The following is a 27816-nucleotide window of genomic DNA, read 5'->3' as shown; positions in this document are numbered from 1 at the left end:
AGGTAACTGGCTTCCTTTTGGCGATATGATGAAATATGTTTTCATACTTGCCAAATACTGCCGCTGTCCCAGTGATTAGTCCTACATTTGTCACATCAGCACAAGAAGATTCAAGCACCTGCGTCGAAGCAAATGATCACATCAGGCATGTTCGGGCAGTCGTGAAGAAAACCACAAGTGTTCCTTTCGCATGGTACATACAATGTGCACTTTCATGTCGGGACCAAATCTATCAAGATCGCTTTTACCACCTCTTGAAACCCTTGAGGTAATTAATCCGCCCCTGACTTTGAGGCGCACGGCAAAGGAAGATATTATATTTAGTTTCATCAAATGTATAAGAATGTGACGACGACTATACTTCCACGTGCATCAGAAATCTCTTGCACAACCTGTTTCGGAATGGTCTTTGTGTCGTCTTTATGTGAGCTATTTCCATTTGTTCAGCACGCGTGTGCCATTTGTCGTTCGTTTGGGAAGTACGGAACGGCTGTGGAAGGATTAGTCTTAGGAAAATGACCTGCGAAATATCCCGTTGTTTTTCACGTTTTATTTATGATTAGGATGCTGAGATCAAACTCTGGGTGAGCCGATGACTCGAGCTCCGCAATTAGTGAAGAGGAAACACTGCTGTGTAAGGCTGAAACAAATAATTGAAAATAAAACAAAAAATATATATTCCAGTGAAAAAAAGTGCAAGCGAAATCGAGGACTCTGAGCTTCACAGTGATCATTTTTCCTACACAGACACGTCACACATCACTTTGTGTTGAAGCTGACACGATGGGGGCAAAGCAGGATCATGTCCAAAGTTTACAACCATTTTGCGCTTATAAAAGTAGATAACAGTGCAGTGACATTACTGGAAAGCAGAACTGGCGTGTGACAATTGTACTTGGTCTAGGTTTATTATGCCCAAACACAAATTATCGACGTTAACTAATTAAAGCAGCTCACCATGGTACCAAATGGTACTGGTAAACGTTATATTATAGAACTGGGGGAGGAGTGGGGGAATGTATTGAGACATTTTTGGCAAACATCTGCTCTCATCTTTGACGATGGTCAAAATGAAAGACGGGTGGACGTTTCAACAGGATAAGGATCTGAAACATTCTTTCAATTGGTTTGAAAGAAAAAAAAAAAAAAAAAAAAAAAAAAAAAACCCAAGCGGCTAGAATGAGACAATCCAATTCAATCAAAAAATCTAAGGAGAGAACTGAAACTCCAGGTCCTTAAAAGAAGCCCGTGCAAGGAGTCTTCAAGATTTAAAGACTGCTTGTGTGGAGGAATGGGCCAAAATCACATCCCGCTACTTTCTCCATCCAGGAAGCGTCTTGAACCTTTCGTCGCAAACAAAGGCTTTTGTACAAAGTATCACATAAATACCAGTTGGCATGTTCAGTACTTTTTCACCCTGTCATTTCGCATTATTACACCTAACTTTTCGATTACGTTTTCCCATTATCTGGTGAGATTTTCCCGTCAATAAAACCTTTTAGAAATAGTGAGAAAAATGGTGACGGGGGACTTTTTTCAGTCACTCTTTATAACTGCAGGCTTTTTGTGTTATTCTCATTGAAAATGTTCATGAAGACAATTTTTTTTTTCTTAAATGAGATAATCCCATTAAAACCCACGCCTGAACAGCGCATTTATTTCAGTGGTACAACTTTATTACCTTAGAAGGGCCCACTCTATTTCCGTCGTCCTAATGTGGATTAGTGTTTATGGAGTTTCCGTTGAAAGTGATAAAATACCTTTCCAGAAACTCGACGTGTTGCCTCTGCAGATGAAAGCTCAGGTTTATCATCATGTGCTTGGTCCATTCCAAGTGACATCCTTTGTTATTGTTTTCGAGCGACACCCCCATTTGCTCCTGTAGCGCCACGTGCCGAGGTTGTTCCGCGAGTAGTCGGGTGCGCATTGTACTTCCTTTCCTCTCAGAGGAATAGCTTCTCCTGTCCAGACTAGTCATAACCGCATTTTTTTTTTGGAGGGGGTAAAAACAGTTGTTCATTTAAAAAAAAAAAAAAAAAAAAAAAGTCAATTTAAGATGAGTCTGTGATTAATGTGAATTTACCATAGTATAATTCACCATGAGCACAGTGACTCACAGTCCTGCGGTTTATTTCTACTTCTGAGATAGCGTTCATGTTTTCACAGGTTTTGGCAGCGCTGATGAGCAGCAGAAGTAAGCCTATAGTGAATAAATTGAAACGGGGCCTCTGCAGGCGGCGGAGGAAGCACCTGTTGGATAGCGGGGTCATTATCAGCCGCTATCTGAGCGCGCTCCAAAGGACGGCGTGGAGCACTCTGACGCAGGGTTTCATTGTGCTCTTCTGCAAGCTCAGGATAAAGCTGTTTACCCTCCTCTTCTCATTCATCACTCTTTGAGCTCGGCAGTGATGTTTTTGATGCTTTGTCTTTCCACTTTGCACATGAAATGCACGAAAACGTGTTCACTTACAGACTGGTTGCGAGGGTTTGTGCAACATAACGGTCTCATGTCATCCCAATAAACACAAAAATCCGGATAAGATTATTCACAAAAAATAAATCCACGCGCAAAGTTGCGGAAGTGTCATTCGACGACGTCCGAGCGGTCGCCATATTGGCTGCATCCCCTGTCCGTGACGTCACCCCGGACATTCGCCAATGAAAACACGTGGTGGACACTACTACGAGAGTCGAACACGCCCCTTCTGACACGGAAGCTCTTATCGAAGAAGAGAACATCTCACAACCGAGTGAAGTTACCGACCGGGGCAATATTACCCTATTGTTTCGAGCCATATTTAGATGATATGCGGATAACGGCCGAACCACCTCCCCGCCCTATCCACCTACGCGCGGCGGTAATAAACGGCCACTTCCGTGGCGGACGAGAGTCACCCCGGCCGACAAGGCCTTGTCGACAACGTCGGGAAGCCAGCTGGACCTTGTCGACAAGGCCGGTAACGATCCACGAGGCCTGCGGAGGCCGTCCTTCAGCCGCTGCTGCATGGAAGCCTAGCGACGCGCACATCGACGCATTTAGCAACCCATTATTTTTTTTTATTAGTTGTATACACACCTACCTGTCATTTGGAACCCACGAAGCTCCGGTCCTTTGCACCCGTGCAATCCATTTTTCACGACAAACTGGGTCAAATCCACGCTCCCGAGCGTTCAAGCAATGTCCGGGAATGCAACGAGCCGGCATTTTGGCTAACGCGAAGGAGCAACGAGCTACCTTCCCGGAGGTAAAACTAATAGAAACAAACTGGTCCACTTGAGGGCGGTCCCGCCGTGTACGTCACTTCCTGTTTCTTCTCGAAAACAAATCCCTCGAGAGGATTTTTCATGGCGGGAGTTACAAAAAGCCGTATACGTCAAAATCATGTTTTGTGGTGGGGAAAAAAAAAAACGCATGGGTCCATGTCGGCTGCCGTTTTTTCATTAATAACATACTGCATGCATTTCATGACAGTGGCACTTTAATCTGGATTAGAATCAGAATCTTTCTCGTCATTATGCTGTGTACAGTGAAATTGTACGCCGTCCCCTTAATGGAAATAAAAGAACAGGATTGCATTGTTAGAAATGGATGTAAAACAAAAGGTGGGGTACACCTTAAAGTGTTTTGGACAATTCTACGCTCCCAAATGAATGGGAACAGTTGTTCCATTTCGAACACGGCGAAGCACCCGTGCGCAACGTGAGGTCCATAAAGACACGGATGAGAGCGTTTGGTGGAGATAAACTTGACTGGACTTAAGAGTCCTGTTGTTAACAGGAGAGAGCACCTTTGAGACCGTGAGCCAAACCTTCTTGTCCACTATGTGACCTCACAAATGTCCTTCAAAAAATCCCTGAAACAGGTTTTCGGAATAATTAAAGACAGATTAGCGGTAAAGGGTGAACCAGTGTCACGTTTAAAAAAAACCCAGTTGTGTGGGTTTTTGGTTAAAATAAGGATGAAAATGGTTTGAAATTGTTTATCCAGGTCTAGTTTTGATATGACAAAAAAACCTGCAATATTGCTTCACGTTGATTCAGCCATGTTTGTGTCCCAGATTAAGTACTGGAAAACGGATTAGAAATCTTCCCGGATTCTACTCGTTCCAATATGATTGTTGCCCAAAGAATCTGCCGTCGATGGTAACAGACCTGTGGCAGTCCACGGCTTCTGAGGTGGAATTTTTCTGTGCTGCAGGCTAAAGACTATGTACGCAATTTCAAGTGCTTACCTGAACTGTGAGTCATAGCTCAGGTGATCTTGTACGATTTTTAAGCAATCCCCCAAAAATCTTAACCTGATCATTGAGTCTTCATATTTAATAATTTGCTTTTTGGTGTTTTTTTGCACATGCCCTGTCGGCCGGGGTGTTTTTAACCAGTTTTTTTTAAACAAACTTCAATCTGGTTGATGTTCAGAAAAGCCATGCCAAAAACTGATTTTGTTAGTTTGGGTTAAAAAAGATGAATTTGTCAGGGAAGTGATTTTGGAGAATGTGTCATTCTATTTGGGGGGAGGTGGGGTCACATTTCTGCTTTCAAGTTGTGTGCGGTGAATGCATTGCATGTTTTCAATCTGAAGATGAGTTTGAAAGAAATCCACATATTGAGCTTGTTTCTGGACAATGCTTGGCTGCAAAAGCTCCGCTTTTACAATACAATCCATAAAATATTTATTCTGACATTGCAGTTCCTTCACACATGGCATTTATGAAGCTAAAATTGCATGCAGACGTTTTTAAACATTTCTAGAGAACTCTTCCTCTTTTGTATGACTTAACATTTTTTGTTATTAGATCTGCGGTTCAGACCATCACGACCGTCTAAATATAACCACCCCTAAAATAAACCACATGTGCCCTCCATTGCATAAGTGATCAGCAAAGCAGAACCGGGATTGTTCTGAACAGCGGGACGCTAACATGAGCAATGGCGGTACCGTTTTTTGGGGGGAAACAATTCATGATGGAGCTAAACATAACACGCTGCACATAATGTTTCCAATCACGTTCCTCTGGTTGTTTTGTTTGCCACCTCGTCCTGTAGACATGATAATATGCCAGTTCTAGGCAGACAGCACGCCGTTGACCTTCTCACCCCCCCCCAACCCCCCCACGTCTGGCCTATGACACCTCGCAGTCCGCTTTCAGGCATTGTGTTTGTCTTCCTGCCGTGCGACCGTTCCAAACGATCGGGGAAAGTACGAGGTAGAAAGAAGAGGATGGTGGAAGGACATCGCGGCGCACCTTTTCTGGCTCGGATATTGCTGTACATGACAAATGGAGCCCCAAATCTTATAAACATTTCACACTAATGGAGCTCCATTATTTTATAATTTCTTTCTGGATTATGTCTATCTTTTGAGGATCTTTCTGCTTCACTTTATCACGCAGGTCGTATTTTTTTTTTTTGACTGAGAAAATGTGGCGGTATCATACAGGCCCATGTATTTTTTTTTTCCTCCCTGAAATGATGACCTGTTATGTCTTTGTGTACGATCTAAATTTATTAGGTGATGGGAAAAAAACAACAACAACAAACATTTCAGGAAGGAGGGGAAACACTTTCACACCATTGTAGCATCCAAGGCAGGTGGTGTAGGTACCATTTCAGTTGTGTAGAAATACTTTAATGTAAACACAAATTACAACACTTTGTCCATCAACACCTATTTTCTCCACTTCCCATTTTCATGAAGCGCCTCCATTTCTTTTTCCCTCACTTTATTTTTTTGAGTTAACATGCAGCAGTAACATGGCTGCTGTGTTCCTAATTGATTATGTTCTCCATCTCCCAATTCTTCGTCTCCTGATGTAGATGAAGTGTCCCCTCGTCTGCATTATCGAGACCCCGCGTAACTCAAACAACTTGTTACAGGCAAAACGCTGAAACTAACCTTGACCTAACCCTTACTGAACACTTAAACATAAAACACGCATTTTAAATTATTCTGATTTAGGGGCTATTTTTAATCTTGCTGTCAAAAAATGGAAGCCTTTTGTACAACATCATGTTGAGGATAGCGAAGACTCTTTTGCTCAGTTCTCCAAATAAGAGAGACTGATACATAAAACAAAAGAGAGCTGAACACTGTATATTAAAACGCTACAATCTACCAGAACATGCAATTTTCTCTACTGTAAATCCATTACCTTACGCCGAGTATACCATGTGAAATACCATAGATGGGCTAAGAGAAATTAGCATCGATGTTAGATGATGTTGTTGAGGAAGTGAAGAAACGGGTCCAAGCGGGATGGAACAGTTGGCGGAAGGTGTCCGGTGTTCTATGTGACAGAAGAGTCTCCGCTAGGATGAAGGGCAAAGTTTATTAAACAGCGGCGAGGTTGGCCATGATGTACGGATTAGAGACGGTGGACAGGAAGCAGAACTGGAGGTGGCAGAAATGAAGATGTTGAGGTTCTCGCTTGGATAGGGTTAAAAATGACCTCATGAGAGGGACAGCCAAAGCTGGACGTTTTGGAGACAAGGTTAGAGAGAGCAGACTTGGATGGTTTGGACATGTTCAGAGGCGAGAGAGGCTGAGGAAATTGGTAGGAGAATGGTAAGGATGGAGCTACCAGGGAAGAGGAGACCAAAGAAAAGGTTGATGGATGTTGTGAGGGAGGACATGAGGACAGTGGGTGTTAGAGAAGAGGATGCACGAGATAGGCTCGGATGGAAAAAGATGACACGCTGTGGCGAACCCTAACAGGACAAGCCGAAAGAAGAAGAAGAAGAGTTAGATGATGTTGTTGATGATAACAAATCTTTAACCAACTACGATAACACGTGCAACTATTCTCTTGGCTTACTGGAATCAGTCACAGTAAATTGGGAATCTTCTGCCTCCTCTTCATGCTCTCAATATTTTGTTTGGCTTCTTCATTATTCATGATGTGAATGTCCCTACGTAATATCAAAATCTGCATTCTAGCACAGGCGCAACGGATGAAACGGGCTGTGAGGGTCACAGAATTGTACTACGAAGAACACTATGTCTGATGTAGCTTTTGTGCTTGATAGGTTGAGTGAAACGCCATCTTTATTTATCCCCCTAATAACTACCCAAGCGCGTATAAGGACAAATCTATTTCCTGCCGTGTTTAAGCTCCATCAGAGGAAGACAAAGCCTTGTGACACTTCTCTCTCCGTCCCCCCCGGTCATCCCCACCCCGGTTATATTCGGAATGGACCGGCCTTCCCAGCAGGAGAATGTAACTCCCCCTGATGCATTTTTATTTTCAATCAACGCTGCCCCTCCCGTTACCCCACCGTGACGATGCTGAATAGGTCAGACGGCGGATCTTGTGTCAGCGGCTGAGGTTGTGAATAGTGCGGCGGGGCGGCGGCGGTCGGTCATGCTAGCCTGCAGCACATGATGTGATGCAGCACGTTCAATCGGAGGCCCGCCGTTTTCTCCACGTTGACATCAGTACGCCGAGCGTGTCCCGGAGTTCCATTGTCACTTGACTGGGGGGCTAATTTGAGAACGCGAGATGCCCGTTCTCGGCGGCTTGTGCGCGCCGCGGGTTGGCGTGTTTTTGCGCGTACTGTGCAAAAGGCTACGTTCTACGTGCTGATCTTTGCACCTGTTGCACTGACGTGGATTTCCTTGAGCCAATTTACTGGACAACCTGTCAGTGATGCCGTCTGTTTTTACAGTAAACTCCACCGCTTCAGGTGGATATTGTTGAATGGGGCAGTAAATGAGACTTCAGATGTACCCCTGAGCAAAGCCCTTAAGCCCTTCTTCTCTGAATAGGCAACCCTTCGACCTTTTACTTCTGCCGGTCTGCTTCCAGGTGTGCATTTCTCTGACTGCTTTAGAATGATAGCTGCCTGGTTTCCTTTAATTGTCATACGCTTGCTCTTAACACGTTCATTGCTATCTGTAAATCAAATCCGTGCGCTTCACTTCCGCTTCCTTTCCCGGGATTGACGACGTAAGCGTCTTGCGCTCCGGCCGAGGAAAATTCCTTCATTTTGTACTGGTTTGCATTCCCGCTATAATTGTAACGTCCTTTCAAAGGCTGCTCACAATAAGCGATCCCCGCCATGCTTAAGCCCGCGTGACACCTAAAACCCGGTCAGTACATTTGAATGAACTTTTCCGCTGACACGCTTGACCCGGTCACAGACGCGCACTCGCAGCTGATTCTTCCCTACCCAATATTCATGAGAAAGTGCGGGCACATGCCCGTGCATTGATGATCCTGTTGCTAATGAGAGTGCGCCTCTCTTTGTTATTCATGATTCTGGCACGACGGTAATGAACTGAAGGAGCAGAGAAAATCCTGTTAAAAGGAGATGGCATGCTTGGTCATGCATGGGGTGAGATGAGCCATCAAGGCTGGCCGTTATTTTTTTGCTTAACTACCCAATCAAACATTTTATGCATGCATTTGGAAAAAATGCCTTCCACAAACCAGATGGTTTACGTTTCTTTAAAGGAGAAATCCAGAACTTTGCATGAACAGTGTATCCAATAGGTCATGTAATACGTACTCTTATTTTGACAATGTGATGCTAAATCCTCTCATTTAATAGTGTTTTGAGAAGATTTTTTTTGTCGACAGTTACGAATTTTCAGGGGCGCTGCCATTTTTGCCAGTCACGTGATGTATGTGACGTGTACTGTGCCGTTCCAAACGCTCAATTATATGGGACACCGTTATGCCCAGCGCTGATTTCTCGGATTTACCCTCATCAGATGAAGAAATGGCAGTATCGAAGACGGAGGAATGCTTTCATACAGATTTGAACCTGTGGCTGCAATTAATGTTGAATATTCGGATGGTTCTTTAAGCGGAATGACGCGGAGTGTCACTACTCGGAGGCCTACGCGCGACATAAGTACGTAAACAAAGGCCCCCGGGAGCTCTGGGTCGGCAGCCGCGAATGATTCGGGAATGATGCGAAGTCTGACGAGCGAGCTCCGGTGGCGGGCCGCGAGCCGAGCTTTCAGGCGGCGGAGGTCGTTAGCCTAGCTTCGGAGTCCAGGGCTAAAGTCCTCCGCCGCCGCCTGCTTCGTTAGCCCCGGACGCCGAAGCTAGGCTAAAGGCCTCCGCCGCCACTGGAGCTTAACTAAAGGCCTCCCTGGACGTAGAAGCTCGGATCGCGGCCTGCCGCCGGAGCTCGTGGCCCGCCTTATTACTTGCACACTATGCGGTTTTGTCTTTTTTTTTTTTTTTTAATATTTTGTTTGTCATTTTTTGTTGTTTTTAATGCCGTTTTAAATGTTTTATCTCTTTGTTTTCAAATGCATTTGATCATGTAAAGAACATTGAATTACCTCGTGTATGAAATGCGCCATACAAATAAATTTGCTTTGCTTTTTTAGAAATGAAATTAGCAGAATGCAGTGTTATGTAATGAAGTTAAGTTCCACTCAAACCGACGAAAGCTTGATTCTCGAAATGGGGAATGGGAACTCCGAACAACTTCGGCAGGTTTGTTTTTGAATGATTTATTTATAACTTTAACAGTTCTATGCCAAAAGACACTAAATAACGATATAAATACTATGATATGAACATAAACTAGTTTTTGGGTTTCGGTATACTGTGCATGACAAAAGCCGATCAATGATGTCACTGATCTATTTTAAAAAAAAAAATGCAATTATCGGCTGACCCGATCCGACCGATCACAGAATCTATTACAGTCGATCTGTGTGTTTGTGTCCTGTGACTTTCAATCTGTCACACAACTCGTCAAAGTTGACGATCAATACTATTTGTGTTTGACGCAGCGGTCGAAAAGCGCAATCGCAATCAATTTGAGACACTTGACGCAGTCCAAATAGTTTATTCGCAAGGAAGCAACAAAGTCAGGACCTTGCTGTAGCTCAAGCTTCGCTGTTTATCACCAATTTGTTCCCTCAGTTATCTTCCCGTAATACGTACATGTGAATAAATGAATTTTTAAAATCTTCTTATCGGATCTAATTAAAACTTGTATCGCAAGTGTAAATCATATTGAAGGTGTTTGACCACTCTGCAGACCTCAAGTCCTCGGAGATCTTCAGGCCGGCTTTCCAGGACACACCGGTTTACTATTACGCTGCCGGTTCTCCCCTTTTCACCGTTAGCCGTCTCATGCGACTTGATCTTTGTTTGTGGCTCTGCCCGCCTCCCTCGCACGTCCATACAATAACTACACACTTGAAAATTCACCCACACCGCATGTGGTATCAGCTGTGATCTTCTGCGGTATGCGCACTGTTGATCTGTCCTTTTTTGACAACAATGAATGGCATAGCTGGAATAGTTTTGGATGGGATCATAGTTATTGTCCTTTTCGTTTTTCTCCCCCCCCCCCCATTTGGCGTGAGTGCGCGCATGCTTACACACCTACACTCACAGCAGCACAATACAGGTTAAAGAGATTTCCTGGACGCCTTTGTATCTGCTTGGATATGGTGGCATCCCGGTCAAAACCTTCACGTCGAAGAAAGCCGCTTTCTTTCCCGGCAGCAATTTCCGCTCTCCAGCCCCGTTCCTTCCTTTTTTTTTTACATGCTCTTCTTGTCTGTCCTTTTCCTTTCTCGCAGAGCTTTCTCTGTTGTGCTGGCGCAACGCGACCGGGACTTCCTCACCGAACGGATCCAAAGATCTTCCCCGAACAGTTGGCTCAAATTTGGGAGCACAGAATTGCACAAAATGTCCGTAATTGAGATTTGGGAGGATACAGTGTATACGGTGACTGGGAATACAGAACAGTACCTTGAAAGGTTTGCGAGGTACAAGTGCAATTTCGATTTTTGTAGGCTGTCAAAACAAAATTTCCTCTGATCAGCTGTGGTTGTCGCATTTTTATGTATAAGCTGGAACTTTAAACAAAACAAATTGATAGGTAAGAACTGTCGTACCGCTGATGTACCTCATACACCTCTTTTTTTTTTTTTAACATTAGCTGTCGCACAAGTGTCAAAGCCACCACAAATGTAATGTTAAAGGTCAAGTGTCATCCCTATAAACATTCTAAAATAGATATAGTAATGAAAAATACACATAACATTATTCACTTCAACATCTACATGAAAAAATAAATGTGAGCGGAGAGCGCGTCATCCATGCGCAAAGTTGCAGAAGTGTCATTCGACGACATCCAAGCGGTCGCAATATCTGTCCGTGACATCACCCGGACATTCACCAATGAAAGCATGCGGTGCACCCGACTATGGGAGACGAACACGCCCCTCTCAAACAAGCTCTTTTCGAAGAAGAGAACATCACACAACCGAGTGAAGTTACCGGGGCAATATTACACTATTGTTTCGAGCCATATTCAGATGATATGCGATCACGGCCAAACCTCATCCCCGTCCGATCCACTTCTGCGGCGGAGATGAGCCATCGCGGCTCATCGCAGCCGGCCGGTGTGGCTTATGACGGAGTCGAGCGGTGCTGCATTAGGGGGTTGTTCATAGACGCCGCAGTACGCGATGAACAACGCAGTCGAGCTGGGGGGCTTTACTGCGCGCACGCGGCTGAGTGAGGCATTCTCGGCTGGGTTCTTCAGAGCCGCCCCCGTCCGCAAAGCCCGACGCGCAGCCTTCGCAGAAGCCGTGACCGCCGAACGCGGCGCCTCAGCCGGTGTAGCTGATTTTCGGCGCGGTGGTGGCATATAATGGAGCCGAGCCATGCCGCTTTTAGGGGGTTGTTCATAGCTGCCGCAGTACTCAATGAACGCCGTCGAGCCGGGGCGCATTACTGCGCGCACGCGGCTGAGTGAGGCATTCTCGGCTGGGTTCTTCAGATTCGCCGCCGTCCACGCAGCAACCCGACGCCGTCCGACACGCACATCGACACATTTTGTATGCGGATCTTTTGTTACGTTATGAGAGACCGATTACGCGGTCCGCCCCAAAGTATTATTTTTTTTTTTAGTAGATGTAAACACATCTACCTGTCATTTGGAACCCATCAAGCTTTCGTCTTCTGCACTCGTGCGATCCATTTTTCACCACGAACCGGGTTTCTTGCAAACTTACGAAGGGTAAATCCATCCTCCCGAGTGTTCGAGCAATGTCCGGCAATGCAACGAGCCGGCGTTTTGGCTAAGACGAAGGAACGACGAGCTCCCTTCCCGGAGGTAAAACTGATAGGAACAAATGAGTTCGCTCGAGTGCGGTATTGCCCTGTTCGTCACTTCCTGCTCGAGAGAATTTTCATGGCGGGAGTTACAAAAAGCTGGATACATCAAAATCATGTTTTGTGGTGGGGGAAAAAAAAAAACCTCATGGGCCCACATTGGCTGCCGTTTTTTCATTAATAACATACTAAAAATCCTCCATTTCATGACAGTGGCCCTTTTAATCTCCGTGGTGAATTTAATCTTATTCACTTACCACCGTCGTCCTTTCTTGAAAAAGTGGAAAAGGCTCAAAAAAAAAAAAAAAAGATCCCACACAAGTTGAGTTAATCGTGTGATGCTGGCTGAAATTGGGTCAATTCAGGTAGACGGTGTCACACATCTTGAGATATTAGCATTTTTTTTTTACCCCAAAAACGTTGGTCCCATTAAAAAAGTTTACAAGCTTTAAACCTCTACTCTAAGGGGTCTTCTCCAACTTCTGCGGAAAAGATGAATTTGAAGGTGTGTGTGTGTCCCTCGACTTTTCTCGTTAACTCCTTGTAGTATCTGTTACTAGTTGTACACAGCGACATCCGTGTGTCACCAGATGTTTGGCGCAAGGCTCCGTACACACTCCAACCAAGTCGCTGTCTTCCTCTCGCCGTCGAGCTTTCTCCAGAGAGCAGTCTAAACACGGTTCCCGAGCCAGGCCAGTTGAGCCTCCAGCAACAACACAACAAGAGCAGACACAAACACTTAACGCCAAATGCCTGTCTGCCTCCCATATTTTGGCCTCACGCCTCTCTTACGTGCTTCAGAGTTTGTCCGGCCTTAAAGGTGTTTGTTTTCCGTCATTAATTATCGATGATAACTCAGCCGTGTCAGAGGGTAGATCATAACGGCGTGAATCGATAATACACGTATGCGAACCGTGCGCTTGTTCCGACGACTTAAACGTGCTTTTGCGTCATTTCGGAGGCGCAGCGAGTGTCGTTGTCCCCAAATGAGTGCAGAGACAGTTGGAAAAGTTTTTGTCATTTTTTTGTGTGTGGAAAAATGAAAGCTCCGTTCTGGAAACTCTTCACAAGATAGTATTTTAGTGTTAGACCTCCAACCGTGAGGATGGGATTTTAATCCTGCCCACGACAAAATAATACAAAAGTACTGAAAGAAACTTGTTCCAAAGACAGAAAGGTACTGTGCAAATTATGCAACATATTTTCTCAATCGACATGACGGGATTTTGTCCAAATATTTTTGTTCCTGTCTCCGTTCTATTCTTGTTTGCGGTTTGCTTCCTGCAGTTTATGTGGAAGTCTGTCACGGGAATGCGGCATTTTCAATCTAACAAGCTTTTCTCTCTTGTGGTGAGACAAAAATCATTTCATCCTGATATGTCACTTCCATCTTTGATGAGTAAAAATATTTGCGACACTCAAACAGCACATCCTGTTTGCATTGTCCAAATTGGGGATGACTGGCCGAAAGTCTGAAATGACGAAATGTGATGAAGCGCTGTTAAAAAAAAAACAAAAAAAAAACGTATTTCTGCACACCACAAATGTCTTTTCCAGCTGTTAATGAACATAATTTGTACTACATTGTCCAGTACAGTAAGAGTATTTTATAACTTTTACAGTTCTGCCAGCCAGGAGGTTGGAAGTTGTCCAGGGAGAGGAAAGCGCCGACCTTCTTCACGGTCGTGCTGACGGATATCGAGTCGGACAGACACTACTGCTCTTGCCTCACTTTCTATGAGGCTGAGGTCAACCTGCAGGTAAAATTTCATACGTGCACCTATCAAACTTTTCAACGTGAACTTCGACGTACTTCCAGGTTGGCCAAAACTCTGTTCCTGATTGTGCATTTTTCTTTCAATGGTCTTCCAGTCCTTTTGGTGGTCAAACTTTTGCAAGTTTTTGCTCTCGCTGGGATTTATGTTGTTTTTTTTTCTCAACCAAATGAAGTCCTCCTCCTCTTCCACTGAAACGGACTTGAAATGCGTTAGTTGATTAAAAATCTCTGCCAGAGTCCAAATACTTGCGGTCCTACGGGTGCACGCACGAGTTGCGGGATGCGCACGAGAAGATCCTGATTTGCGTAGAGCCCCCCCCCCCTCGGCTTACCGATGAACTGCCCCGCGAGCCTCGTTAATCCCCTTCTAATGAAAAATTGAAATCTCGCGCTCCTCACCTTCTTCCAGATCGCCGCGATAGTAAAAATTAATTTTGCGGAACGCTCACCATGAGTCTGAACGTGTCGCCCCTCGTAACTCTTAAAAGCCATCGGGGATGTTTTGCTTTTAGCGATATGATGGTTCTCATTTTCTGTTTTTCCTTTTTGGAATTATGTTTTTGTGTTTTAATGTTCTTTGGCACTTTGTTTTTCCTTGAAGGAATGCACATGTGTGACATAGACGAGATGAATCCAGCCTAATAAAAGGCACGCTGGGACGCGAAATACGAAATGGTGGAAATATAATGAACCTGTGCTCACCCTTGGTTTTTGGACTCGCTCGTGCATGCAAGTCGACATCGCCATCTATCATTGATAGCAACCGATTAAATTGGACTTGATTGGTATATGATTATGAATGACCTCGTTGAAGTCCCTCCCTGCCAAAAGCCGACAGAATACCGAAATAATTGTTTCACCGTGTTTGCCTTTGCGCGAGACCTTCAGTGGCTCCTGACATTCTGCCCGCTGTGATTTCACTTCCTTGAACACGTGCACGGCAGTCGTCAATCACATTCCAGTTTGATCAGCAGATCGCAGTTTACGTGGTTTTGAGCTTAGACCCTCGCACAACAAGTGTGACTTCTGAAAAAAGTTAAGTCACTACAAACAAGTCTTCCAAATCAACAATTGTTCGGGCTTTTTCCTACTTAACCTTGTCGTTAAATTGTGTCGTGTGAATCAGACGGTAATTATTTTCACCCCTCCTGCTGTAAAATCAAACATTTCTGCAGTGGTTTTGAAAGCTACGTGAGGCACATCAAAGACAGAAAAGAGCCAAAAATAGCCCAGTTGTTTTGCTGTACTGGGATCTTTTCCGAATGACATTTGATGTTGTTTGTCACACACGTCGTTGAATAGACGATATGTGGCTATCATTTAGTCTCTGGCATGTCAATAATTTATACACCAGTGGAAAATATCTGTTCTCCCTGTCAGCTCTTAGTAGTGATGATGCACAGCAGCGCTATTTGTCGAGGACGTCACCAACCCATAATGCTGCCTATGTGGAAAATACTGTAACCTCTTTCTGATTGGTGCGGTTTTCAAATGTTAATCGTAAATATTTCCATGCTAGTGCTGAGGTCTGCCTGGATGTAGACTATTGCTGAGATACAGAAATGTTTTTCAGGCCTCGTATGAGTTGAGTGCGACGGTATCACAAGGATCTTTTCTGGTGGCAACCAGATAGTGCACTCCGTGTCATATTTATTCACTCAACAAAAACACGTTTCCCTCGCTACTTCGTGCTTCACTTTTTGCGGCTTCAGTGGTTCGTTAGTTTTTATTTAATTAAAAAAAAAAAGCAAAGACAAATACAGCCACGTTAGCATATTTGCGTAAAGATTGATACAAGGTGCGTGATTGGTTCTCGGCGTGATATCGACCAATGAGAGCACGAGTGGCTTTATCCCGCAACTTCCCTTGTCCTACACATTTCCTTGTTTTGCCTGTTGTCTCCTCCATGCGTTTGAATGTCTCGCATATGTCTTGTATATTAGTGTTGTGTTCATGATAAGTTGTTTTTTTTTTCCAAGCGATAAAATTCTTTGATTATATAGTTACAATACCACCTCAGCGTTGTGTCCCTGCAAAAGCCTCCTTCGCAGGCACTTTTATCCTTTTTATGGCTCCAGCGGGAGGAATCAAACACTTTGAGCAGCAAATGGCACGGGCACTCTACTACTGGGATGTCCTCCAGGGCTCCGTACAGGGCACTTTTCTCCTCGTTGGACCCTGCATTGTGATTCACCCCCTGGAGGACGAGGCTTTTAGGCCAGCAAAGGCTGGTTTGAAAAATTTCCAAAAAGATATGGCCTCAGATACGTGCCTCTGTATGGTGCTACTTGTCATTTGATGGACGAAGAATTTCCTAACCTCATCAGTGAGGGAAGCCAAGCGCAAGTTTTTAACATTGATAAAACAGGCCTGTTTTGGAGGAGGACACCTAAGCGTCCATCTTCAAGGGACAATGTTTATGGTCATCATGTGGCAATGCTACAGGCCAGTGAACCTAAAGCCTCTAAGAGCTTCTCCTTGGGTGTCTGTTTGTGTGTGTGTGTGTGTGGTGTGTGTGTGTGTGTGTGTTGTGTGTGTGTGTGTGTGTGTGTGTGTGTGTGTGAGAGAGAGAGAGAGAGAGAGAGAGAGAGAGAGAGAGAGAGAGACTGCACAGGCATGTGGATCAGAAGGTACAGAAACAGCACGAGCAGTTGCTAGCGAGAGCGACAGAGGAGGGGTAGTGTTGAAGAGAGGACATGTTGATGTTGAGTGCTTAAAGGATTTAATAAAGCCTTCCAAGCATTAAACTGGTGATTCCTACCATTATTGTTCTCGCACCCAAGGTGTCTCCCCTGCTTTTCCCGACCACGGGTCAGCCGACTTTAGCAGGAAAGATTAAAGGTGTTATAATTCAAGATTTAAGTAAATACATGTATTGTTGTTATCTTTGTCTGAAATTTGTAAAGTATAAATACTGTTTACATATTGTAATCATTTTGGTACCCAGATACACATACATGAAAATTCCCGGGGTTTGTGTGTGATGGCCGGGGGGGGCAGTCCTCTTTCACGATGGGTTCTGCTCCCCATTAACTGTAAAAAACGAGGGATTACTGTAATCAACAATTACTACACTATTGACAAAATTATTAATGATCAATTCATCAATAATCAAATGTACCATGAACTACTACATACTGCCAATATTATTAAGTGGAACTTAATACCGCAATTTTTGCTATTTAGAACATTGGATCTCCATTGTTGTCACTTTGAGAACCACCCACATTTGCTGGGACTTGAACAGAAGTGACGAACCATAAAGAACATGTATGACTCAAACAGCTTTTGAAACCCTATAAATATCCAATTTTTTAACGTAACTACTATTTTACGTTGAAAGTACTTTTCATAGTGCCTTATTACGTAACTGAGGATCAACAAAAGTGCATGTACTAAAATGTAAATCCTGTCAGTGATTTTTTTTTGTTGTCGTTGTGCAACATCAACAGTTTGTGTTCTTTTTAGGAGATGACGGCTGCAGAACAAAGCATTTGTAACAGTTTAAACAGAATTATTACGATATACAGTTTTTACTCCCAGTTTGCGACCCACCCAAAGTGGCTTCGTGACCCGCTTTTGACTCATGACCCACAGGTTGAAAATCACTGGTTTAGATGACTAATTGAAGTCACCTAGAAAAATGTTTTTTCACAATATTTGAGCTAGCGGAAAAAAGATGAAACCTAACATGATTTATTGTAATGTATGAACAATAATTCCAAGCATTTGCCTCGCTGTTTTTTTGCAGCCGTCATAGCAATTTAATCCTTTAAAACTCCACTTTAATGTCATTTCCTTCTTCTGTGTCAAAGTTTCACCTTCTAATCTTTCAAGGAAACTCACGGGATTGGCAAGCAGGTTGTGAATTCTGCCAAAATTGCACACTAGGAGAAGGAAGTTTTTTTAAAATAAACACAACCTATCAAAAAAATCTTAGCTCGACCGAATTGTCTTATTTCCCCCTAGTCTTGTTAAAATGGGACCGTTAGATTATTCCTTTCAAATTGTTCTGTACTCTGATGACCGTAAAGTAAATTATAATAAAGTATTTATTATTTTTAGTCGGTGTCAAACAATGGAAACAACAGTGACATACGAGTTAAATTAGTTCAATTTGAAATCATTTTTTTCCCTCTCAACCAGAGCCCGATAAGAATCCGGGGCTATATTTGGCCTTGTGCAGACATTGTACTCCCGCAAAACAAACACATTCCTCCGTTCTCCAAAAGGCACTGAAGATCTTCTTGAAACGTGACATTGTTTGAACAGTCTTTACTCGCTAAATGAGTCCCGATCTACCTAATCAGATTGCCGAGAGAGTCCAGACTGGTGGCGGAGGAATGTTTTGCCTCCGGTAATTGAACCAAATCCTAAGAATAATTCTGAAATGGAACCTTGGTCCGAATGAGATATTTTCAGATACCTCTGGCATGTTTTCACTGATTAAAGAAATATACTAGATTTTGATAAGGGCTTTAGTTAGGAATGGGCACCGAGGGATTGGTGTATGAGTGTCCTGTCTTTGGAGCCGCAGAAGATTCCTGAGCTTTTTAGCTTTTTTTTTTTTTGTACGCAGTAGACATCATTTGTTTAAAAAAAAAAAAAAAAAAAACGTTGTTCATAAAGTGTCGACATAGACTCTTCAAATCTAAACTGTCGCTTAAAAAAATTCCCGTATCATTTGTCTTTTGAACTGTAATTTTATGTTTTGTTGTTTTCATTGCATCGATTGCGGTCTTCTAACTTTTCTATGGTGACCTCGAATGACTTGGAAACGCCCATTGATAAAATAAATTATGATTATTGCTATTAGAGGAACGGGGTGAGCGAGTTGAAACGTTGCACAACTGTTAGCATCTTGTAGTCCACTAATTTGTCAAAGTTTTGCATTTCTTGTTTGTGGGACCATTCATCTTCTGGAAATGTTCAATGGGGAATGATGGTGGTGTAAAATAGCATATTCGGAATAAAACCAAATACCAAAAAGTTGTCAGGAACTTGGCCTGTCTAATGTGAGTCGTGTTACTTCCATCAAGAGCAGCATTTTATTTTTTACTGCCTCATATTAGTCATCTGTTAAATTACTACAAAACATGTAGGGCAATTAGAATATCTGCCGTTTTTGCTTCAAATGGGTCTTTTTTCTGTGCAGAAAGAAAATTATTTATGAATGAATATACCCGGCGGCACGGTGGAGCATTTGGTTCGGTAGTTGGCCTCACAATTCCGAGGTACAGGGTTCAAATCCCGGCCCTGCCTGTGTGAAGTTTGTATGTTCTAACCGTGCATGTGTGGTTTTTCTCTGGGCACTCCGGTTTCCTCCCACGTCTCCAAAACGTGCAACATTAATTGGACACTCTAAATTGCCCCTCGGTGTGATTGTGAGTGCGACTGTTGTCTGTCTCCATGTGGCCTGTGATTGGGCTGGTGACCAGTCCAAGGTGTGCCATGCCTCCTGTCCGATGACAGCTGGGATTGGCTCCAGCACGCCCGCGACCCTTGTGAGGATTGGCAGCTAAGAGGATGCCTGGATGGATGGATGGAGTAATAAGCGGATAATTGGATGGATGGATGGATGGATGGATGGATGGATGGAGTAATAGGGAGCTAAGAAGATGGATGGATGGAGTTATAGGGAGCTAAGAAGATGGATAAATGATGGATGGATGTATGGATGGATGGATGGAGTAATAAGCGGCTAATTGGATGGATGGATGGATGGAGTAATAGGGAGCTAAGAAGATGGATGGATGGAGTTATAAGGAGCTAAGAAGATGGATAAATGATGGATGTATGGATGTATGGATGGAGTAATAAGCGGCTAATTGGATGGATGGATGGATGGAGTAATAAGGAGCTAAGAAGATGGATAAATGATGGATGGATGTATGGATGGATGGAGTAATAAGCGGCTAATTGGATGGATGGATGCATTAATGGATGGATGGATGGATGGATGGATGGAGTAATAAGCGGGTAATTGGATCGATGGATTAATGGATGGATGGATGGAGTAATAAGCGGCTAATTTGGTGGATGGATGGATGGATGCATGGATGGATGGATGGAGTAATAAGCAGCTAAGAAGATGGATGGATGGATGGATGGATGGATGGAGAGTAATAAGCAGCTAATTTGGTGGATGGATGGATGGATGCATGGATGGATGGATGGAGTAGTAATAAGCAGCTAAGAAGATGGATGGATGGATGGATGGATGGATGTATGGATGGAGTAATAAGGAGCTAAGAAGATGGATGGATGATGGAGTAATAAGCAGCTAAGAAGATGGATGGATGGATGCATGGAGTAATAAGCGGCTAATTTGGTGGATGGATGGATGGATGGATGGATGGATGGATGGATGGATGGATGGAGTAATAAGCGGCTAATTGGATGGATGGATGGATGGATGGATGGTGTAATAAGTGGCTAAGAGGATGGATGGATGGAGTAATAACCAGCTAAGAAGATGGATGGATGGATGGATGGGTGGATGGATGGATGGAGTAATAAGCAGCTAAGAAGATGGATGGATGATGGAGTAATAAGCAGCTAAGAAGATGGATGGATGGATGCATGGAGTAATAAGCGGCTAATTTGGTGGATGGATGGATGGATGGAGTAATAAGCGGCTAATTGGATGGATGGATGGATGGATGGTGTAATAAGTGGCTAAGAGGATGGATGGATGGAGTAATAACCAGCTAAGAAGATGGATGGATGGATGGAGTAATAAGCGGCTAATTGGATGGATGGATGGATGGATGGTGTAATAAGCGGCTAAGAGGATGGATGGATGGATGGAGTAATAAGCAGCTAAGAAGATGGAGGGATGGATGGCTGGATGTATCAGAGCGCCACATGAGCCCAAATGCATCTCCCTCTTCAATTGACATTATCCATTGTTGAAAGGTTGTTCAAACTACTGTAGCAACTCCCCCTATTAGGATGAAAAACTGCACTCGTAATTGTGCTGTCAAGCGCGTGTCTCTTTTACAATGCGCCATCAGCGGTTTGGTTGACCGCATCACGGTTGTTTTCCAACAGAGAATTTCTACTTGTAATTGTACTTATGGATTTTGCCGTCTTATTTACGTTTCAGTCTCGAAGCGTTATCTACGCAAGGAAGGGACAAAGCTTAAGATTTGGACTCTTGGATTAGCACCCATGCCAAGCGCAATTAGGTAACGCGCTAATTTGTCTTGATGTTGGAAGTGAACCAATGTCACTTTCGACTGCGCCCTTCGCACAGCTGGTCTATAACGGGAACCGCCAACGGGAAAAGCTCAAGACAATGTGGGACGTTAACACACTCATCTCGTCCCCCTTCTAAAGGAAGAAGATTTTACATCTTGCACGACTTATGCGGAATAGTTCCTGTAAACAGAAATGTCTCTTGTTCTTTGTTTTTTGTTCTGAACGCCGTACCGGGGCAGCGCCGACTGCCGGACAAAAATTCCTCGTGTGTGTTTTTTTTTTTTTTTTTACACACTTGGCCAATAAAGCTGATTCTGATTCTGATATTGTGTTCATATGTACTTGTTTTTCTGGCGTTTGATGCCTGCACACGGTGTCGGATGGTACCGATTCTGCAAATAAAGTGAAGCAACTTTCTGAAAATGTCTTGACTGAGATGAGGGACAGCTACACCGATATTTTTGAGGAATTATAAAGTACACGTCGATTTCACTAATCGCGTTAGCGTTTTCCTATTGCGGGTTTTTGGTCGCGGGCACCGCGAAAGCCTTTGAAAAAAGAAGTTTTGTTGTTGTTTTCTTATCGCAGGGATCTAAAAGTATCGAGGTGGACGAGGACGAGGATGAAGATGTTGAAGAGGATTGCTTGATCCAGCCTGCTCAAGTGTTTGCACCAAAGAGTCTCATTCTCGTGTCCAGACTGGATCATCCAGAAATATTCAGGGTAATGATGTGATTTGATCCGGTCTCAAGAAAGTATGTTCCGTCGTGTTCTGAAAAGCTTCATTTCGTTTTTAGTGCGTAACGCTCAGACACACTAACCGTGTACGTTTCCATTGTGTTTAACGTGCCCTCGATGTGTCGTCTTACCAGGGTTGTTTGGGACTGATCTACACCGTGCACATCGACAGCCTTTCTGTGCCTTTAGAGGGCTTGGTGGCCAATCTGTTTGTATTCCAGGTTCCCGTGGCTGGCGGATCGCAGGTACGTCTTCTTCAAACGACTGTACTTTGCATTGATTGAATTGTTCATCTTTGGTGGTCCAGATAACCCAAAAAAAAGAAGGATCCTCCTGTTTTGAGGCGGCCACATGTTGCCCAGCACATTTGATACGCAGTTCTCAGGTCGGGAGGTTGAATCTGACCTGTGGCCTTCATTTGTGAAATTGTTCTCCTGTCCTCCTCCATGTTCTCCTCATGCTTTGGCGTCATCTAACATTCCAAAACATGCAACTGCGACACGTTTGTTCAAGACTCTAAATTGTCCTTAGGTGTGAGTGGCTATTAATTGAATATGTACAGTACAGGGTGTACATTGCCTCTCTCCAGTTTACCCGTGACCTTAATGGGGATAAACCGTAAAGAAAATGGATGGATGGAAACATCTATTTTTTTTCTCTACGTATTTTGATATTTCTAATCACAAAATATATATATATATTTTTTTGGAGTCTGTCTAAAGTGATGCCCTCAGACACCCCCCAAAAAACAAAAGAAGGCCCGACTGTGGTCATAACAACAAACAATCGAGAATAATTTACATAATTTACAATTGTACCATACCACGTGACTGTAACTTGCACTACAACGATTAAGACATCATAATCTCTTTATTAATATGTAGAATTAGGGCTGTCACTATCCAATTTCTTTTTAGAAACGATTATCCTCTAAATAAATAATTTTAACAAGTACTTTTTTTTTTTAGTACTAATGTATGGTTTATTCTCATGGCTTTAAACTGCATATCCCGGTGCCGAGTGTTTGTAATGAACTCATTCACAAAAAGCATTTGTGATTAGCATTAGCATGCTAGTGATTAACATTTTAGTGAAAAAAAAAAAATAAATTCTATTGTTGTTCTTGGCAAACTTTATCAATGGCCCAACACTGCGTCCATCTGCAATAAATGTCTGTGTGAAACACTTCTTTTAGCAGCGTTTCGTGGCAGAATTTCTTCTTCGTCAACTTCGCCTTGTTATTAATTATTATTTTTTTTAATCTTTCCCCCCGCAACCCAGTCCTAATTAGAACGACGACGTGAATTTTTAGCATATTTTGCATTTTCGAATACCTATTTCTACCCTTTGCTGCTGTTTGGTGTGGGGGGGGGGGGATAAAAATTCTCCTCCCGGGTTACGAGGTCAGCTTCTGTTCCGACAGTTGTAAGAGTAAAGAATTTGCCGTGTTCCCTGCGCGACGCCTCTTCAATTCCCCAAAGCTTAAATGCGCCTTCAGGCGGGCGAGGAGACACATTAGCCCAACTAGCACATAGTAAAACCTTTCACTGGTATGTGAGGAATTGTATGAATGAAAACGGAGGATTTAGTTTCTGCATCTTTAAGCGTTTGTCCTGCAAGCTGCGCTAACTGTTACATCAGCAATTTCGTCCAACGAGCCATCTGTTACACGTTTCACGAATACGCACTCGCTCTCGTGCACGTGATTGAAAATTTGGCATTTTCGTGCCGCTCGAGGGTCCATCTTTGTGGTTGGAGCTGTGCTGCGCCGACACGGTGGCTACCTGCGGTATCAGTACGGCTCCCAATTTTAAATGAAAGCGTTTCCTGACTTTTGTCGCCTTGGTTTCTCTTGACAGAAGCTGTTCAGCCTCGGGGCAGGCGACCGGCAGCTCATCCAGACGCCTCTGAATGACACGTTACCCGTCACGTGCAAGAGTGTTGCTCTGCTCTTCCAGCAGTTAGGTGCGTCCCGACGCTGCGCTATCGATTTGTCGTCCTTTGATAGGAAGACTACTTCATGTATTCCACTTATTTCCATCATTTTTAGAGATAACCGTGTAAGGCTTGTGTGGCGTTCTTTGCATATCACTCATCCATTTTTTTTTCTTCTTCCCTTAGTTGGGTCTCAATCTCTTAAAATAAGTCATGTCGCTAAAATCCCCATTTTGTTTGATTTAATTCGCCGCCTTACGGACTTTAACGTGACGTAGTGTAAGTTAAGTCTGGCTTATCAGATTTTAGAGCCCCAATTCTTTTGACTCAATCACAAGCGCAAATCTCGGAGTCAGGAGACGTTTGGATTAACTGTATTGGAAACGTGTCCGAGGCAAGATTACGAGGTTTTTCACCCCCCACCCCCCCAATAATGATTCTGCAGTTTCCCCCCCAAGCTTGAACGAGCACATGATGAAGATTTGATGCAGTTTGTCGGGCTCACGTTGCTCCCTTTGCACAATATGATAACCTTTGCGTAAGCCGTTTGTACAGCCAGTACAGTATGCGTCGGGTTCACGTCGGCTCATGCAGCTTTTCCAGCGTTTATCCGTCACAAAATTACGATTCCACATCAGCCGTTAATGTCGCTGATTTATGTTTGTCTTTTTAGACTTTGACCTCACTTTTGAAGTAAGAAGCCTTGCATCTGCGATCCTGGCGCGAATCGATTATAAAATCTGCCTTATAATGGAAAATTGGCGGCTCGTCGAGCCTCATTTGGGGACAAGAATGTTTGAAAACAAAGTTGATTGTGTTTCCCGAGTGCACATGGGGGGGTGCTTACACGATACACTTAGCAAGGTCACGTTTAAGTCACATGTTTGTAGCCAAACTGAAAGGCAAACAAAGCCATTTTGACATAAAAGCCGACCACTTCGGTCTTTACGCGTCTGTTTTCATTTATCTGCAAAAATAAAGAAATAAAAGTGACGTGCGTCCTAAAAACTCATTTTGGAACTGTTCATCTGTTTGAAAGGTGCAAATTCATTGCTCGTCATGTTAAGAAAAAAAAAAAAAATAAAATATTGTTCTCAGAAAGAGTCCAGCGCAGCTCTGGTGGTATTTGAGTTGCTCTCGTTAAATACAGTTCACTCAAGGTAAGAATGAGGGCAGTCGCACGCCACTTCTAGTCAAACGGTCTTTGCACGATTCCGCCTTCCTCACCTGCCCCCCGCCGGCCCACACCGACCGACCACACTGCGCAGACTTGATCCACGCTGGAGCCCGTTCGCGTGCGCTATCGCGTCATCGTGCCAAATTGCGGCGGTTATCAGTAATAACTGAGGCCTCTGCGTGTGCGTGTCGGGGCCACTGAAGCGTCCCTCGCTTTAGCACATAGCGAGCAGTTTTCTGACTCTTGTCAAATAAACCAGGCTTTAAGAGTCACGTGTCATATGAATTGCTTCATCTGAGTGTGCCCTAAAATCATACCGGGCCACTAGTAGGGCCCCCTTTTCACATGGAAATATTAACTTTTAAACCAGCAATTTGTGGCTGACTTCCAGTCCGTATGATCTCATGTAAAACCTACTAATGACACGAATGCGGACATATTTTAAAACGATACATTTCCACCAACATGAAGAAACTTGTCCAGTTAAAGTCCGACAGTTTTATTTCTTTAATAACTGACCCGTAATCCGGTAACCTGTCGCTGTAACTGATGGAATCAAAAAATTCCAAAAGTTTTGCCAACAACAGACATGGCATGAAAATATAAAACACTATCTTTTTTTATGATAATGCTGTCTTCTGCAAAAATGTATACTGATAAATCGAGGTTAAAATGTCTTGCACAATTTTTCAAAAGATGCTTTACAGATTCATTCAAGATGAATCTCTTTGTTTAGCCGAGGGCCGCACGGTGGCTCAGCTGGTAAAGCGTTGGCCTCACACTTCTGAAGACCCGGGTCCAATCCCGGACCTGCCTGTGTGGAGTTTGCACATTCTCGCTGTGCTTGCGTGGGTTTTCTCTGGGTGGGCACTCCGGTTTCCTCCCACATCCCACCGACGTATGTTAATTGGACACCCTAAATTGCCCGTAGGTGTGATTGTGAGTGCGACCGTTTGTCCCAATGTGCCCTGCGATTGGCTGGCAACTCGTCGAGGGTGTACCCCGCCTCCTGCCCGTTGACATCTGGGATAGGCTGTGGTTAGGCAATCCCTGCGACCCTCGTGAGGATAAGCGGCAAAGAAAATGGATGGATGGATGGATGTTTAGCCGAACAACTCTTTGGTTCCTTTTGCAATACCAGTCAAATGCTTCGAGGTTCTTTTGCATACTTTAATTGTTGTTCCCAATTTTCATGACCTGACCCCAAGGAGTACTACTTTTTTTTTTTATTTTACTACTGTATGTCCATAAAAGGCATATCTAGATTCCTGTGGCTGCCCACGATAAAAGGCCACGCTAAAATCTGCACTTTTTATCACTTACAGCAGCACAATACCGTTTTAAGGGAGTGTGCACTCGGGATCTGTTTTTATTCTTCATTGCGTGTATAACCAACAATTAATGCATGGCTGGCGGTGTATATATATGAGACCATGCAATTCAGATTCCTTAAATTCGAGCAACTCCTTCTTTCTTTCCTTCTCCTCCTATCCATGACTCTTAAAGAGACACTGCCCAAAAAGGAGCTGTTCCTCCATCCTCTGGCATTTTACTGTCGGCAAGAGTCCAAAGTACGAGTATGTCCGCGTTCATCTGTTGCCAGCCTTCTGTTGTAGCAATAAGTGACGCTTCATAACTGCGCCGTGGTCCCTAATCCCTCTTTGATTGGTTGCTCGCGCGCGCTGTTTGATTTTGATTCTTATCCTCAAAGCGCGTCCCGCGTGAATTGCGTTAATCGCTTATTAGATTCCTCTCGGGTGCTGTCGTTAATTTGTCGGCATCTGATCTGAAAAGAGAACAAACGTGGCCCTTTTCAATTATTCGGCGGCCCTAATAAGGATGGCGGAAAATACGGACAGACTGGCGGCTCAGCACATCTTTAGGTGTTCACAGGTCAATGAAGTCATTGGAGAGGAATGTGAGTTAAACGTTGTCACACTGTAGAGGAAGTGTAGCCCCACCCCGAGCCCCCATCCCGGCAGTGAGATAAAACCGGCCAACAAGAGTGCTGCTGTTTGTTTGTTTGTTGCCTTTGTCTCCGCTGTTATCAGGGGCTGCTGCTGCTGCCTTTTTATTTAAAGTGCGGAAATGTGTCACTGTTTCCATAAGATGGGTAAACACCTGGCTCGGACATGGAGCTTGGGTCTCATCCGTGTAACGTCGAGTTGCCGCAGACCTCTCGACAGACCCTGACTCGATGCGCTTTTGGCTCGGACGTCTACCCGGAAGGATCCGTTTGCTCGTGTTCAACAGTTCACGTTTTCTCAGCTTCCTTTTGAACAGCGTTGAGCTGCGCTCGGGGAGGCAAACGGCCAGACTCGGCGCCCCCAGTGGAGCAGACATGTCTGCTCGTCTTCCTCTGTGTTTTTTTTCGTCATGTGATGAATCCATCTGTCACATACTTGATAGCAAACAATAACAGGAACTGTAAACTTAGAATTCTTCCTGATTGTCATGCTGTTGTTTAAAATGTCATTTATAATGTACGAGTGTTTGTTTTGTTTTTTTTCCATTTCCGTTTGTTGACCGGAAGTTAGTACAAATGTCATCACCAGTCAGCTTTTTCGAGGGCTTTGAGTGGTTGATACAAATAGCAGAAGGGTATATTTTAGTACAGTACCGTATATTTACATTCTCTCTTTCGAAAGAAAGTCAGCCGTCTCACAAATATTTTAAGAACCCCTTCATATTTCCATCCTTCAGTATTTGCCTCTGGTCTGACCCAACATCCTCTTAACCTACTGCATTAGTAACCCAAATATGTCCTCTTAAAGCTGACGCTGGCACCGTGCATGTCATTTTTTTGAATTTGATTTAGTTTTACATCTGAGGGTGTGAATTGCTTCTATTATTCTTTTTCGTGAAGCTGTAACTTCCCAGAAGTAGGA

At 43.8% G+C, this 27816-nt stretch overlaps 1 protein-coding gene across 3 annotated transcripts in view; it reads left to right on the top strand.

The window, feature by feature from the left end:
* The window catches only part of sbf2 (SET binding factor 2), a 103309-nt gene that overhangs the window by 18544 nt on the left and 56949 nt on the right, over nt 1-27816 (top strand). For all 3 annotated transcript variants that reach the window (XM_061813735.1, XM_061813734.1, XM_061813736.1), the window contains exons 3-6: nt 13721-13858; nt 21667-21801; nt 21951-22061; nt 23676-23781. In XM_061813735.1, the coding sequence (XP_061669719.1) occupies nt 13721-13858; nt 21667-21801; nt 21951-22061; nt 23676-23781 (490 nt within the window). The remainder of the gene's footprint in view (nt 1-13720; nt 13859-21666; nt 21802-21950; nt 22062-23675; nt 23782-27816) is intronic.

This window comes from Syngnathoides biaculeatus, chromosome 3 (genome assembly GCF_019802595.1).
Source record: "Syngnathoides biaculeatus isolate LvHL_M chromosome 3, ASM1980259v1, whole genome shotgun sequence".
Taxonomy (NCBI): domain Eukaryota; kingdom Metazoa; phylum Chordata; class Actinopteri; order Syngnathiformes; family Syngnathidae; genus Syngnathoides; species Syngnathoides biaculeatus.
This window is presented reverse-complemented; position numbering and strand designations above follow the sequence as displayed.